The sequence below is a fragment of the Macrobrachium nipponense genome, chromosome 39, assembly GCF_015104395.2.
Source record: "Macrobrachium nipponense isolate FS-2020 chromosome 39, ASM1510439v2, whole genome shotgun sequence".
Lineage (NCBI taxonomy): Eukaryota > Metazoa > Arthropoda > Malacostraca > Decapoda > Palaemonidae > Macrobrachium > Macrobrachium nipponense.
The window spans coordinates 11,857,266-11,869,765 of NC_061099.1; the positions used below are offsets into that span (position 1 = coordinate 11,857,266).

Sequence of the window (12,500 nt, forward strand, 5' to 3'; positions counted from 1 at the left end):
GCCTTGGGTGTTAGATATGGTTGAATCTGACGTCTATCATTAGTTAGTGATTCTCATGTTTTTTTTATATCTTCACATATAGATGTCGAATTCAAGAGGAGCTTGTAACATTTAGTCACCGACCTGCCGGAATTAAGAGTCATGTGATTACCATTAACCTCATCTAGAAAAAGAAAATAGTTAATATGACGTAAAGAATATTTGCCTTCATATCGTGTAGTCACGATATTGAAAATCTGTCAAAATCTGTTAGTAGTGTTCGATTACATGTGGTCGAAACATTCTCTCATCCATTAGGGGTTTGGATCGGATGTCTGAATTCTTCAGTGTCAATCGAATTATCAATATGTCAATCAGCTCGGTTCAGGAGCTTTTTATGTCTTTTAAATGGCTGCAATATGGCAGGGAGCAGGTGCACTTCGTATGGCTGTCGCAGCCTCCCTGATCTGGCGGTGGTTTGGCAGTTTCGTTTGAAGGAATAACTAACAAAGCGGGTAAGCGCCTCTGTGACGTGGTCGGTATGGTCTTGGCCTGCCACCTCGGGCATTCCACTGAGGGGTTAGAGATGTGAATTTCTGGTGATAAAAGTTCACTCTCGACGTGGTTCGGAAGTCACGCCAAGCCGTTGGTCCCGTTGCTGAGTAACCAATGGTTCCATGCAACGGAAAAGCACCAGACAAACAAACAGACAAACAGAGCGGGTGTAACACCTCGCCATTGATTCTCTTATTTTGTCTGAAACAGATTAGAAGAAGACCCTCGCCGGTGTGTTTACTTTCCAGGTCTGTCATTCGTGGATGGAAGAATGAGAATAGGAAAGGAGGTACAGTAAAAGGAACGAAAGGGAGCTACATCTAGGGGCCGAAGGGACGCCGCAAAGAACTTGAACTAATGCCTACAGTGCACCGCGTGAGGTGCCAACCCCCTATCATTCCTTTTACTGTCTCTCCTTGCATATTCTCTTCCTTCCATCTTACTTTCCTCAACCCTCTCCCAGCACTTGATTCAAACTGCAACTGCTTTGAGGTCTTCCTTTGTACTGTCCATTTCCATTTCAGCGCTGGATGGCCTCATTGATCACAGTGCTTGGCCTTCGGCCTAAATCCTCTACTCAGTTTAATTCAATTCGTAGAAAGCCTCTACTTCATCTCCGGATTTGAAACCGTTCATTGTCAATATCTGATCTTAATCGTTCAAGTTACTTTGTCGAAAGGTTTGCAGTGGATATTTTCGTATGTTTTTGTCTGTCTATAAACGATAAATATTAGTTACGACTATGCTACAGTGTCTCTTTTATATATATATATATATATATATATACTATAATATATATATATCTATTATATATATATATATATAACTGAATTAAATTTTTTTTCTCGGAACTCGGGCTAGAGGGGAGATTTTTTTTCCCCCTCTTCCTTTTCGTTTTTCTTAACGAAGTTTGTTGAGTTTGTCCTCCCTCCCTCTTTGAAGTCTTGACGACAAAGTCGTGCTGTGGTAATTCCGTTAACAGCGAAAGGAGCTAACGGAGTTATTTTCATTAAAAGCTGTTTTCGTCGGCCATGACTCCCGTCACTTGGAGGATACGGAGGTCAAGGGTTTCCTTCGTCCGTTTTCGTTTATTTTAGAAGTTTTTGTTTGTTTATTGGTAAACACACACACACACACACACACACACACACATATATATATATATGATAATATATATATATATATATATATGTGTGTGTGTGTGTGTGTGTGTGTGTTTGTGTGTGTATGTATATATAAATATTTGTTAATGCATGTATGTATGTATATATATGTATATATATATATATATATATATCTATATATCTATATATATATATATATGTATATTATCTGTATGTATTTTTGTATATATTTATATTTAAACATGCATATATAGTATACATATATATATATATATATATATATATATATAATATATGTATACGTATATATATATATACATAATGCGTGTGTTTGTGTATGCAACTATGCATGTGTCTGAAATGTAAAATGCTATAAACAAAAAACAAAACAAAAAACGGTATATTGACCATACAACATGAATGGCGAAGAATTGAATTCGCCCTCTGGATAAACCCCAACAGGTGAATGAAAAAAAAGAATAAAATAGAGGTCACGGCGCTTAGCGAGGGCACATCGGCTCTGACCTTTGGGATTCCCATAATAGATCGCCCGTAGGCGGCTGAGAGAGAGAGAGCGAGAGAGAGAGAAGAGAAAAAAGGAAGGGGGAGAGAGAGGAAAGAAATAGATGAGAGAGAGAGAGAAACCGCTCTATGGACGCATTTCATCGTTGACCGTTTCAGCGATTTGATGGTTAATCGATAAACAGGATACCTTGTGTTTATGTCAGTGTTTATTTGTGTAATAATGTTTGAATTGACACGTTCGTGGTGGCTTGAGCTTCGTTCATGTTTTTGTAGAGAGGAAGTGATTTATTAGGTTCGTAAACTGGCTTCAGGAAAGGGTATGCTGTCCTGTGCCTTCCTGAGAAATTCATTGTTTTACATATATATATATATATTATATCTATATATATATATATATATATATATATATATATTTTATGTGTGTATGTATGGTATATATATCAAAATAAAGATAATGATAATAAATATAATAAAATTAAAATAAAATAAAAGAAGATAATAAAATAATAATAAAATGAAATTAATAGACAAAAATAATAATAACTAGAAAGTAAATTATATATATATATATATATATATGATATATATATATATATATATATATATTTTTTTAAATTAATAATATATATATATATATAATATATATATATATGTGTGTTGTGTGTGCACGCCCCCTATTTCCAAAACTCATCTCCCCTCGAGTTTTAGAAGCCGTCAATATGACAGAGTCGCCGTTTTACCAATGACTTCCTTATAGGTCGAAACCAATATTGTTCGGGATGTTTACATTATCTCACTGACAGTAGAGAAATATCATCCTTACGTCAAGTTTCCGTAAGGCCGCTGACGTTAAATGCCTCGCGGAGGTAGGTGAGCGCTTCCTGTGCCAAAATCCCTGAGAGAGAGAGAGAGAGAGAATTTCGGAGGTGCTTACATTCAAAAGGATGAGAGAGAGAGGAGAGAGAATGTCGGATGTGCTTTACATTCCAAAATGGGAGAGAAGAGAGAGACTGAGAGAGAGATGAGAGAGAGAGAGAGAGAATTTCGGATGTGCTTACATTCCAAAATGTAAGAGAGAGAGAGAGAGAGAGGGATCTTGCTTAGAGAGAGAGAGAGAGAGAGAGAGAGAGAGGAGAGAGAGAGAGAAGAAGAGAGATTTCATATTGCTAACATTCCAAAATGAGAGGAGAGAGAGAGCGAGAGAGTGATCTTGCTACAGAGATGAGAGAGAGATCGAGAGAGAGAGAGAGGAGAGAAGAAGAGAGAGAAGAATGTAAATATCTGCTACATTCCAAAATGAGAGAGAGAGAGAGAGAGAGAGAGATTCACTTTACAATTTCATATGTGCTAGCATTTAAAACTGCTAAGAAAAGAGAGAGAGAGAGAGAGAGAGAGAGAGAGAGAGAGAGAGAGAGAGAGAGAGAGGGGGGGGGGGGGGGGGGGGGACTGTGTGTTCTTAGAATGGGATGTGCCTACGAAAAATTAAGATTGCAAGAGGTATCTGATGATTTTTTTATATTTTGTAGTAGAGGGGGTTCCTCCTTGTTTACTACATTTTAACAGCAAAAAATAATTTCTCACTTGACTGTTTATTTAGAGGAAGCATTCTCCTTTCTTTTTTTGAAAGAAAACATTTATCTGAAGAGGGAGGTCAATAGAGGTTAACCAAAAAGCTGACTTTTTAATGTGGCACCTAAATCGTAGAATTTGTGAAGAAAAGCTTCCCTATGTCTTTAGGTTATGTTTTTATATATGTGTAGTATATATATACATATATTATAATATATATATATATATATATATATATATATATATAATATATATATATATATATATATATATTATTATATAGGACAATCAATAACGTTAGCAGGCTTTGCACTGAGTATTATATATATATATATATACACACACATATATATATAATACATATAGTATCCCTGTAACATATGATGCCCATGTTCAAATACTATATCATATATATATATATATATATATATTATATATATATTATAATACTTATATATATATATATATTATATATATGTGTGTGTGTGTGTGTGTGTGTGTGGGTCTGTGTATAGGTGTGTATAGTCATTATCCTACCATTATTATTAGTTACTGAAGTCTCTCATCATTCCAACCTTTTCAAATTCATTTTATGTGGAGGAGAGACTGTGGAGGAGAATCAGATTGATTTGTTGTGAGGAGGAGGAGGCTCTGAACCCCTCCAAAATACTTGCCTCTCTATTCAAGCCGCCTCTCTCTCTCTCTCTGGTTTTATCTGGTTTGTTTCATGAAGAGTGTTGGGCCTGACTTGAGTAAATGTTGAATACAGATTCTATTTGAGGTGGTCAATGTGTATGTGGCATGGTTTATAAATGTCGTTAGTTCATACTTGAATACCTATTTGGTAAAGATGAGGGGGCATTGGGCTGGAAATTCTAAGTTTCTGGTGAATTTTCTTTTCGTATAAATCTCTCTCTCTCTCTCTCTCTCTCTCTCTCTCTCTCTCTCTCTCTCTCTCTCTCTATCTCTCTCTCCTAGGGCCACTAGTAAATATAAGTATGCATCTCCCTTCCATAGTTAATATATATTCTCCTCTCCTGCATGTCTACTTTTTTCAGATGTGAGAGTGAGCTATGCTGACTCTCTCTCTCTCTCTCTCTCTCTCTCTCTCTCTCTCTCTCTCTCTCTCTCTCTCTCTCTCTCTGCAGGCTGATTTCCCTCTGGAGCCCTCTTGGCTTTATAGTCTGTTGACTCATTCCATAAGGGTTTTAAACTGAAGATTGAAAGAAAGTAAGAGAGAAAATAAAAGCCAGAGGAGGCTCTAAGTCTCCCGGAAAGTAAAGCAGGTAGAGACTTCCTAATCCTGGCACTGGAGGAGGAAATGCTGTCACGAAATCAAACCAGTCAGCCCAAGGACTCCCTTGAACTCGCTTCTGAAGGAAGCTCGAGCGATCTCAAGGGAACCGTCAAGCAACAGGAACCCCCTTTACTGCAGAGCCCCTCAAGGGGGTTAGTGCGGTGGTCTTCGTAAGCGTCCCTTCGACCCCTAGCTGCAACCGTCTTTATTTATTCTTACTGTACTTCCGTTCATACTCTTCCTTCCATCTGACTCGCCACCCTCTCCTGACAATTGATTCTTAGTGCAACTGCTTTAAGGTTTTCCTCCTGTTACACCTTTCAGACCTTTGACTGTCAATTCCCGTTTCAACGCTGAAAGACCTCATAGGTCCTAGCGCTTGGCATTTGGCCTAAATTCGATTGAGGCGAAAGATACGAAGAGATACGCTTACGTATATAAATGCAAATACGCGTGCATGCGTGCAGACGCATGAAACCTAGAGAATGATAATGTGGCTCAAATTTGGAAATTATATTCATAAAATGAATGTTTGTAAAAAAAACATTCATTCATTGTTAAATGTTACTTGGATTTAGAGATGTCAAAAAATTCATGTTGGGAATGCTGAACAAAGATGCATCATAAAATGCTGATGTGTTTTGAACTTGTAAAGAGATTGGAAGATATTGACAAAAATTTGATAGGGTTACATAGTTTGTGGATGATATTGACAAAATTATTGATAGGATCACATAGCTTCCGGAAGATATTGACAAAAATAATGATAGGATCACACAGTGTCTGGAAGATGTTGACAAAAATATTGATAGGATTTCATACCTTTTGGAAGATGCTGACAAAAATATTGATAGGATGACATAGTTTTTAGAATATTTTAACAAAAATGTTGATAGAATTACATAGCTTCTGGAAGATATTGACAAAAATATTGACAGGATCACATAGCTTCCGGAAGATATTAGCAAAAATATTGATAGGATCACGTAGTCTCTGGAAGATATTAACAAAAATATTGATAGGGTCACGTAGCTTATGGACGATAATGACAAAAATACTGATAGGATTACACAGCTTCTGGAAGATATTGACAGAAATATTGAGAGGATTATACAACATCTGGAAGAATTGACAGAAATATTGATAGGATCACATAGCTTATGGAAAAAATTGACAAAAATGTTGATAGAATTACACAGCTTTTGGAAGATATTGACAAAACTATTGATAGGATCACAAAGCTTCTTAAGGAGACTTAAAAACTTTGGGTGCAGCAGGTGTACTGATGTAAAGTTGGAAATGTCAGAAAGAAATCTTGACTTATTAGGGAGCTCTCTATTCTGTGCGAACTCAAGTTTGAATGTGGCCGTATGTTTTAAGAAGTGGCTGGAGTGTTTGTGGAGATGGTGAAGAGGGCACCAACCCTGGAGGGAGGATGAATGGAACATTGATTACTGTCTCGTTTTGCTGTCTTTGTTGTCTTCCTTTTCAGTCAGAGGCCTTTGAAGGAAATGTACGCCTCCAAACTCATTATATATATACTTATTTTTACGCACATGTAGAGTGAGATTTTCCGGCCATACTTTGCAGCAGAAATGTTCCTCAGGATAACGTCGTATTTTTGTGTTGAGAGAGAGAGAGAGAGAGAGAGAGAATATCAGACTCTTATGATCGCTAATTAGGGTAGCAAACCGCGAGACACTCTTGACTGCGATCGATCATTTGTGTGTGTGTGTGTGTGTGTGTGAGAGAGAGAGAGAGAGAGAGAGAGAGAGAGAGAGAGAGAGAGAGAGAGAGAGAGAATGTTCTTTGGCCGAAGTGCATGAACAACATGGAGAGAAATCATTTCTCTCTCTCTCTCTCTCTCTCTCTCTCTCTCTCTCTCTCTCTCTCTCACACACACACACGCTCACACTCACACTTCAACATCCAAATATCTCTCTCTCTCTCTCTCTCATACAAACACACTTCAACATCCAAATCTCTCTCTCTCTCTCTCCTTCCTACATACACACACGTACACACACACCTCAACATCCAAATCTCTCTCTCTCTCTCTCTCTCTCTCTCCGCCGAGTGCATTCGCCGTGCAAAAGGTAACATAACTTGGGACATTCCTTGGCACCGGCGCGCCTCCAAACGAAGAAGAAGAAGAAGAAGAAGAAGAAGAAGAAGGAGGCTTTTCCCCTCTTCCCCACCAAATCCCGAAGGGAGTTTCGTCTCCAAAGGCAACAGCATCAGCAGCAGCAGCAGCAGCAGTAATTTGGCAAACGCGCTGCTATAGTAGGCTCAACTCACATGCAGTCAGTCAGTCAGTCAACCCACTTTCAGTTGCCCGAGATTGTCCACAAATGCATTATTATTATTATTATTATTATTATTATTATTATTATTATTATTCAGATGATAAACCCACTACTATATTATATATATATATGAATAATTATCACATCGAACCGTGATTCATTTATATATCATTCGAGCTACAAATGTCCTTTAATATCTAAATTCGCTCTACCTCGGAATTGATATATTTTCATATATGTACCGAAGGGGAATTTTTTAGTTGATAATAATTTTGTCCCCACATGGGATCGAACCACCGTCCAAATGGACGGGAACGAAATCAGGACAGACAGTGACGCTATCAATTCAGCCAACAGAGATGCTATAAGTTTATATCGATTCTGACCTTACAAATCACCCTCGAACTCGGTGTTTTCGTAATTAGAATCGATATATGAAAATATATCAATTCCGATGTAGAGAGAATTTAGATATTAAAGGACATTTGTAGCTCGAAGGATATATAATGAATCACTGTTCGATGTGATAATTATTCATAACAAGGCTACGTGGGTCAAAACGCTCGAATTGGCTAACATGGTAGACGGGGTATCATATCGATTCTAATACGAAAAACACAGAGTTCGAGGGTGATTTGTAGGTCAGAATCGATATAAATTATAGTGTTCTCTGTTGGCTGAATTTGATAGGGCGGCACTGTCTGTCCTGATTTCGTTCCTGTCCATTTGGACAGTGGTTCGATCCCATGTGGGGATCGGAATTATTATAACTAAAAAAATTCCCCTTCGGTACATATATGAAAATATATCAATTCCGAGGTAGATCGAATTAAGATATTAAAGGACATTTGTAGCTCGAATGATATATATATATATATACATATATAGGTATAAGCCATGAAGGAAAAATAAACAACGGAGTTTCTGCAAGATCTTTCCGACGTTCAAAGTCCCAACGTCCTTTACTCAGCAGAGTAAAGGACTTTGAACGTCGAAAGATCTTGCAGAAACTCCGTTGTTTATTTTCCCTTCGTGGCTTATACCTTTATTTTATGGATTTTATCACGTTCCAAACTTTCGCGATCAGTTTATTATACACACACACACACACACACACACACACACACACACATATATATATATATATATATATATATATATATATATATATATAGATATATATAATCATCAATGAAGGGAAGAGGACACACACAGATGTACATGCGGTCTTTATTGCAACGTTTCGTAATTATCAAATTAATTACATCATCAGGCTGTTAAAAACTGTTCACTGCTGCTTTCAATTTTTATGTATGTTCCTTTTAAATAGTTTTTAGTTTCCTTAATTTTAATGTGTATATTTTGTACACTTAGTAAGAATATTTTTTTAGCTTTTGCATTTCTGAATTTTTAATTTTTAGTTTTGTTTTTACAATTTTACTAGGAATTTTATTTTTAATTTTAACAGCCTGATGATGTAATCAATTTGATAATTACGAAACGTCGCAATAAAAAGTGGTTGCTAGGCCTTTCGACTTACTGGCCTAAGTACAGTAACCAATCCGTGTTTCACTTTCCCTTCGTGGCTAGTGCCTTTATCTTTACATTAACCACGCTCCAAATATTCGTGATTCAGTTATACTACTAGTACGTAAAAAACGTTTGTAATATATTATATATATATATATATATATATATATATATATATATATTTATATATTTATAAATTTATATATAGTTTGTCCTCATCTCGTAACGACACCAACAAAATTCTATTTTCTGATTATCGTTCGAATATTTTAGGAGTTTAATGAACTTGCGACACACACATCGTGTATGTGTATAGTAAGAGTTTTGGCTTACATTAATAGTTACAGAGAACATATGTGTAAACTTACCTGTCCAGAGATAGTATGCTTACAGTTCTTCAAGCGAACGCAAAAAGGCTTTTGACTTATATTAGTAACATTAGAAAGTAAAATAACAGTGTAGGTACCACTGTGAGTTCACCAGGGTCGTCATTTTTATAATTTAACTCCTAAGAGTGTTGCGGAAGGCTGTGGAAGGAAGGATGCAATGTTTGTAATATAATTCAGCTTCTAGCTGTGTTATTGAAGGATGCAATGTTTTTTATTGTCATTGAACCCCCAACAGTGCTGTGGAAGGATGCAATGTTTATAATATAATTCAGCCTCTCGCTGTGTAATGGAAGGATGCAATTTTTATAATATAATTCAGCCTTTAGCTGTGTTATGGAAGGATGCCATGCTTTCATTGTCATTGAACCCCCAGCAGCGCTGTGGAAGGATGAGGCCAACGTGTTCTTCCTGCACCAGTTGTGTTACCTGCTGGAGGAGCAGCACCAGACCTCCTCGGACGCGGGCTCCCCCATGCGATGGACGGGCGACGAGTGTTGGCAGGTGCTGAGGACCGCCTGCGGGGTCGAGGTGTCGGAGGCCCTCGTCAGCGACGTCAGGCTGGGCAAAGACAAGTCCAACCTGACGAACTGCCTGGCCTCCCGCTACTCTCTCACTCCCGCCATAGTGGCGGCCGCCGCGCCCCCTCGGGTCAGGCCACGCCCTTACTTCCCCCGTGAGTTTCGATGGCACGCGGGCGGCGTCTGGGGTCGGTTTGGTTGTTGCTGACGTGTTGCTTGCTTCCGTTTTGACTAACTCCGACTTTTTATAGTCGTCCCTGCGTTTGTACAGGGTGTCCATAAAGTCCCAGTTCTATTCTGAGCAATAAATACTTGTAATGGTATTGGGACTTTATGGACACCTTGTATTGCTTAATGTCATAAGGTTTTGTGGTTTTCGTCCTTTTTTGACACTTGAGTGATCCTCTGACGTTTGCTTTGTAATAATAATAATAATAATAATAATAATAATATTAAATAATAATATTAAAAGGTTTGATTTGTGTGGTGTGAAACTAACCTTTGCTTGCGTGTTGAAGGTTTATGTAAAAAGAATTATTTATGGCTGCTATTCGCTTGTCGTAATATTAGCAGCCTTTTGGTGACCTGATGGTTGAAATAACGCATCTGGATACATGGATGTGTTTTGCGGTCTTCTTGCGAAGGACATTACTGTTGCCTTTTCATTTACTCTCAGTCATTGAGGTTGAGTTTGGTAGGGTATATAACATGAGCAAGAAAATGATTTAGATGGAGGATATTTTGGAAATCTAAGCCGCTCTCTCCATATTATTTGCTTCTTTGTGACGGAAGTTCTCTTCCGCATGTTAGTGATTCCTTGCTTATTACCAACTTTGTTTGAATGTTTTCGTGCACCGTCTTTATTATTGTAGTTGTTCATGTAATTACTGGTATCATTAAGTGGTGGAATTGTTAGGTGATGCCATAACAAAAAGGCCTCCAGCTTACTCGAGGCGATTGCTAAAATCTACGGTCAAATAGAGTGTTGTTTCACCGACGAAAATTAAAATGAAAACGCTATATTTTATTATAAGTAATTTTGCTGTATTGTTTAACACGTACATGACTTATTTTTCACATTTTCATTCTAATAGATAAATCGTAAATATCCTACTCTAAAATTCCTGTATCTTTAACGCAAAGCGAAAAAACTTTTTCGGACCTTTTTTGCAACAAAGTAGTAGATTGTAGGCTTACTCCCCGAGTAAGCGAAAATATAACCTCCCATTTAGGGTAGTCATTAATAGAAGGTGTCATTCGGTCCCAAAACATGACAGGTGCCTGACTCACCGTACGTCTGCAATCTCTTCTGAAATGACAACGGCTCGGTCGATTGCCTCAAAGGGATGGATGTTCTATATCTGTCAGCGTCTGAAAATGAACTCGCTTCAGTCGCTTTCTGTTGACGTTATTGTTTATAATCTTTTATTATTTACGCGCGCATTGACACTTGTTTATTTTGTGTTTGTTCGTTTGTTTCTTCGCTCTGTAATTAATCATGACAGGTATATAAATACTCCAATATCATGACGATACTCTTCGTATACTATATATACACAGACACACACTATGATTAATCTTACTGAGACCGTTCTGTAACTATTCATTGTCCTTTTTTCAAAGTAAACAAACGATTCATAGTCATTTCTTTCAACGTAAACAAACAATTCGTAGTCATTTCTTTCAGCGTAAACAAACGTTTCATAGTCATTTCTTTCAACGTAAACAAACGATTCGTAGTCATTTCTTTCAACATAAACAAACAATTCATAGTCATTTAGTCATTTCTTTCAACGTAAACAAACGATTCATAGTCATTTCTCTCAACGTAAACAAACGATTCATTGTCATTTCTTTCAACGTAAACAAACAATTCATAGCCATTTCTTTCAACTTAACTTAAACAAACAATTCATAGTTATTTCTTTCAACATAAACATACAATTCATAGTCATTTCTTTCAACTTAAACAAACAATTCGTAGTCATTGCTTTCAACGTAAACAAACAATTCATAGTTATTTCTTTCAACATAAACAAACAATTCATAGTCATTTCTTTCAACTTAAAAACAAACAATTCATAGTTATTTCTTTCAACGTAAACAAACAATTCATGGCCATTTCTTTCAACGTAAGCAAACAATTCATAGTAATTTTTTCTATGGCACGTTTCAACAATATATTATTGTTATGGGTAAATTTGCCTTAGCACAGAACTGCAGTAACCAGGTTCGCGTTCTTGGACCGACATTGGATTTTCCTTTAACAGCGTGTTGATATTTGCAGCGTGTACTAACAATAATTACGAAGTGTCTTAACTTATAAAATAAGTATGAGGGTATGTGTTAACCTGCCTTAAATGCTTGTCATTCATTTTGATGAATAATACCACACAGCCGATTATTCATAAGTTGAAGTGAAAACTACACCATAAACAGGGTATGTATTCACTTGTAACAAGTGCTTGTCAGTCATTTTGGTGAATAACTTCAAACAAGATTTATTCATCAGTTGAAAAGAAAGCCAACATAAGTATAATCTGTTTTCGCCCGTAACACAAGTTTTGTCGTTAATGTTTTTTGATGAATGACATCAAACTCACCCGTAACAAGTGTTTTGTCATTCATTTTGAATAGCATCAAATTCACCTGTAACAAGTGTATTGTCATTCACTTTGATAAATAACATCAATCTTGTCTGTATCAAG

The 12,500-nt window shown here is 36.9% G+C and overlaps 1 protein-coding gene across 13 annotated transcripts in view; it reads left to right on the forward strand.

Moving 5' to 3' along the window:
• Positions 1 to 12,500, forward strand: part of LOC135210121 (titin-like) — a 117,910-nt gene that overhangs the window by 28,559 nt on the left and 76,851 nt on the right. For 11 of the 13 annotated variants that reach the window (XR_010313463.1, XM_064242927.1, XM_064242930.1 and 8 more), the window contains exon 2: positions 9,648 to 9,947. The exons of 1 other annotated variant lie outside the window; for it this stretch is intronic. Coding sequence is in view for 11 of the 12 variants with exons in the window: in XM_064242927.1 (XP_064098997.1) it covers positions 9,648 to 9,947 (300 nt within the window). In the remaining variant the exon portion in view is untranslated. The remainder of the gene's footprint in view (positions 1 to 9,647; positions 9,948 to 12,500) is intronic. One more of the 13 variants, XM_064242928.1, reaches the window with a different exon arrangement.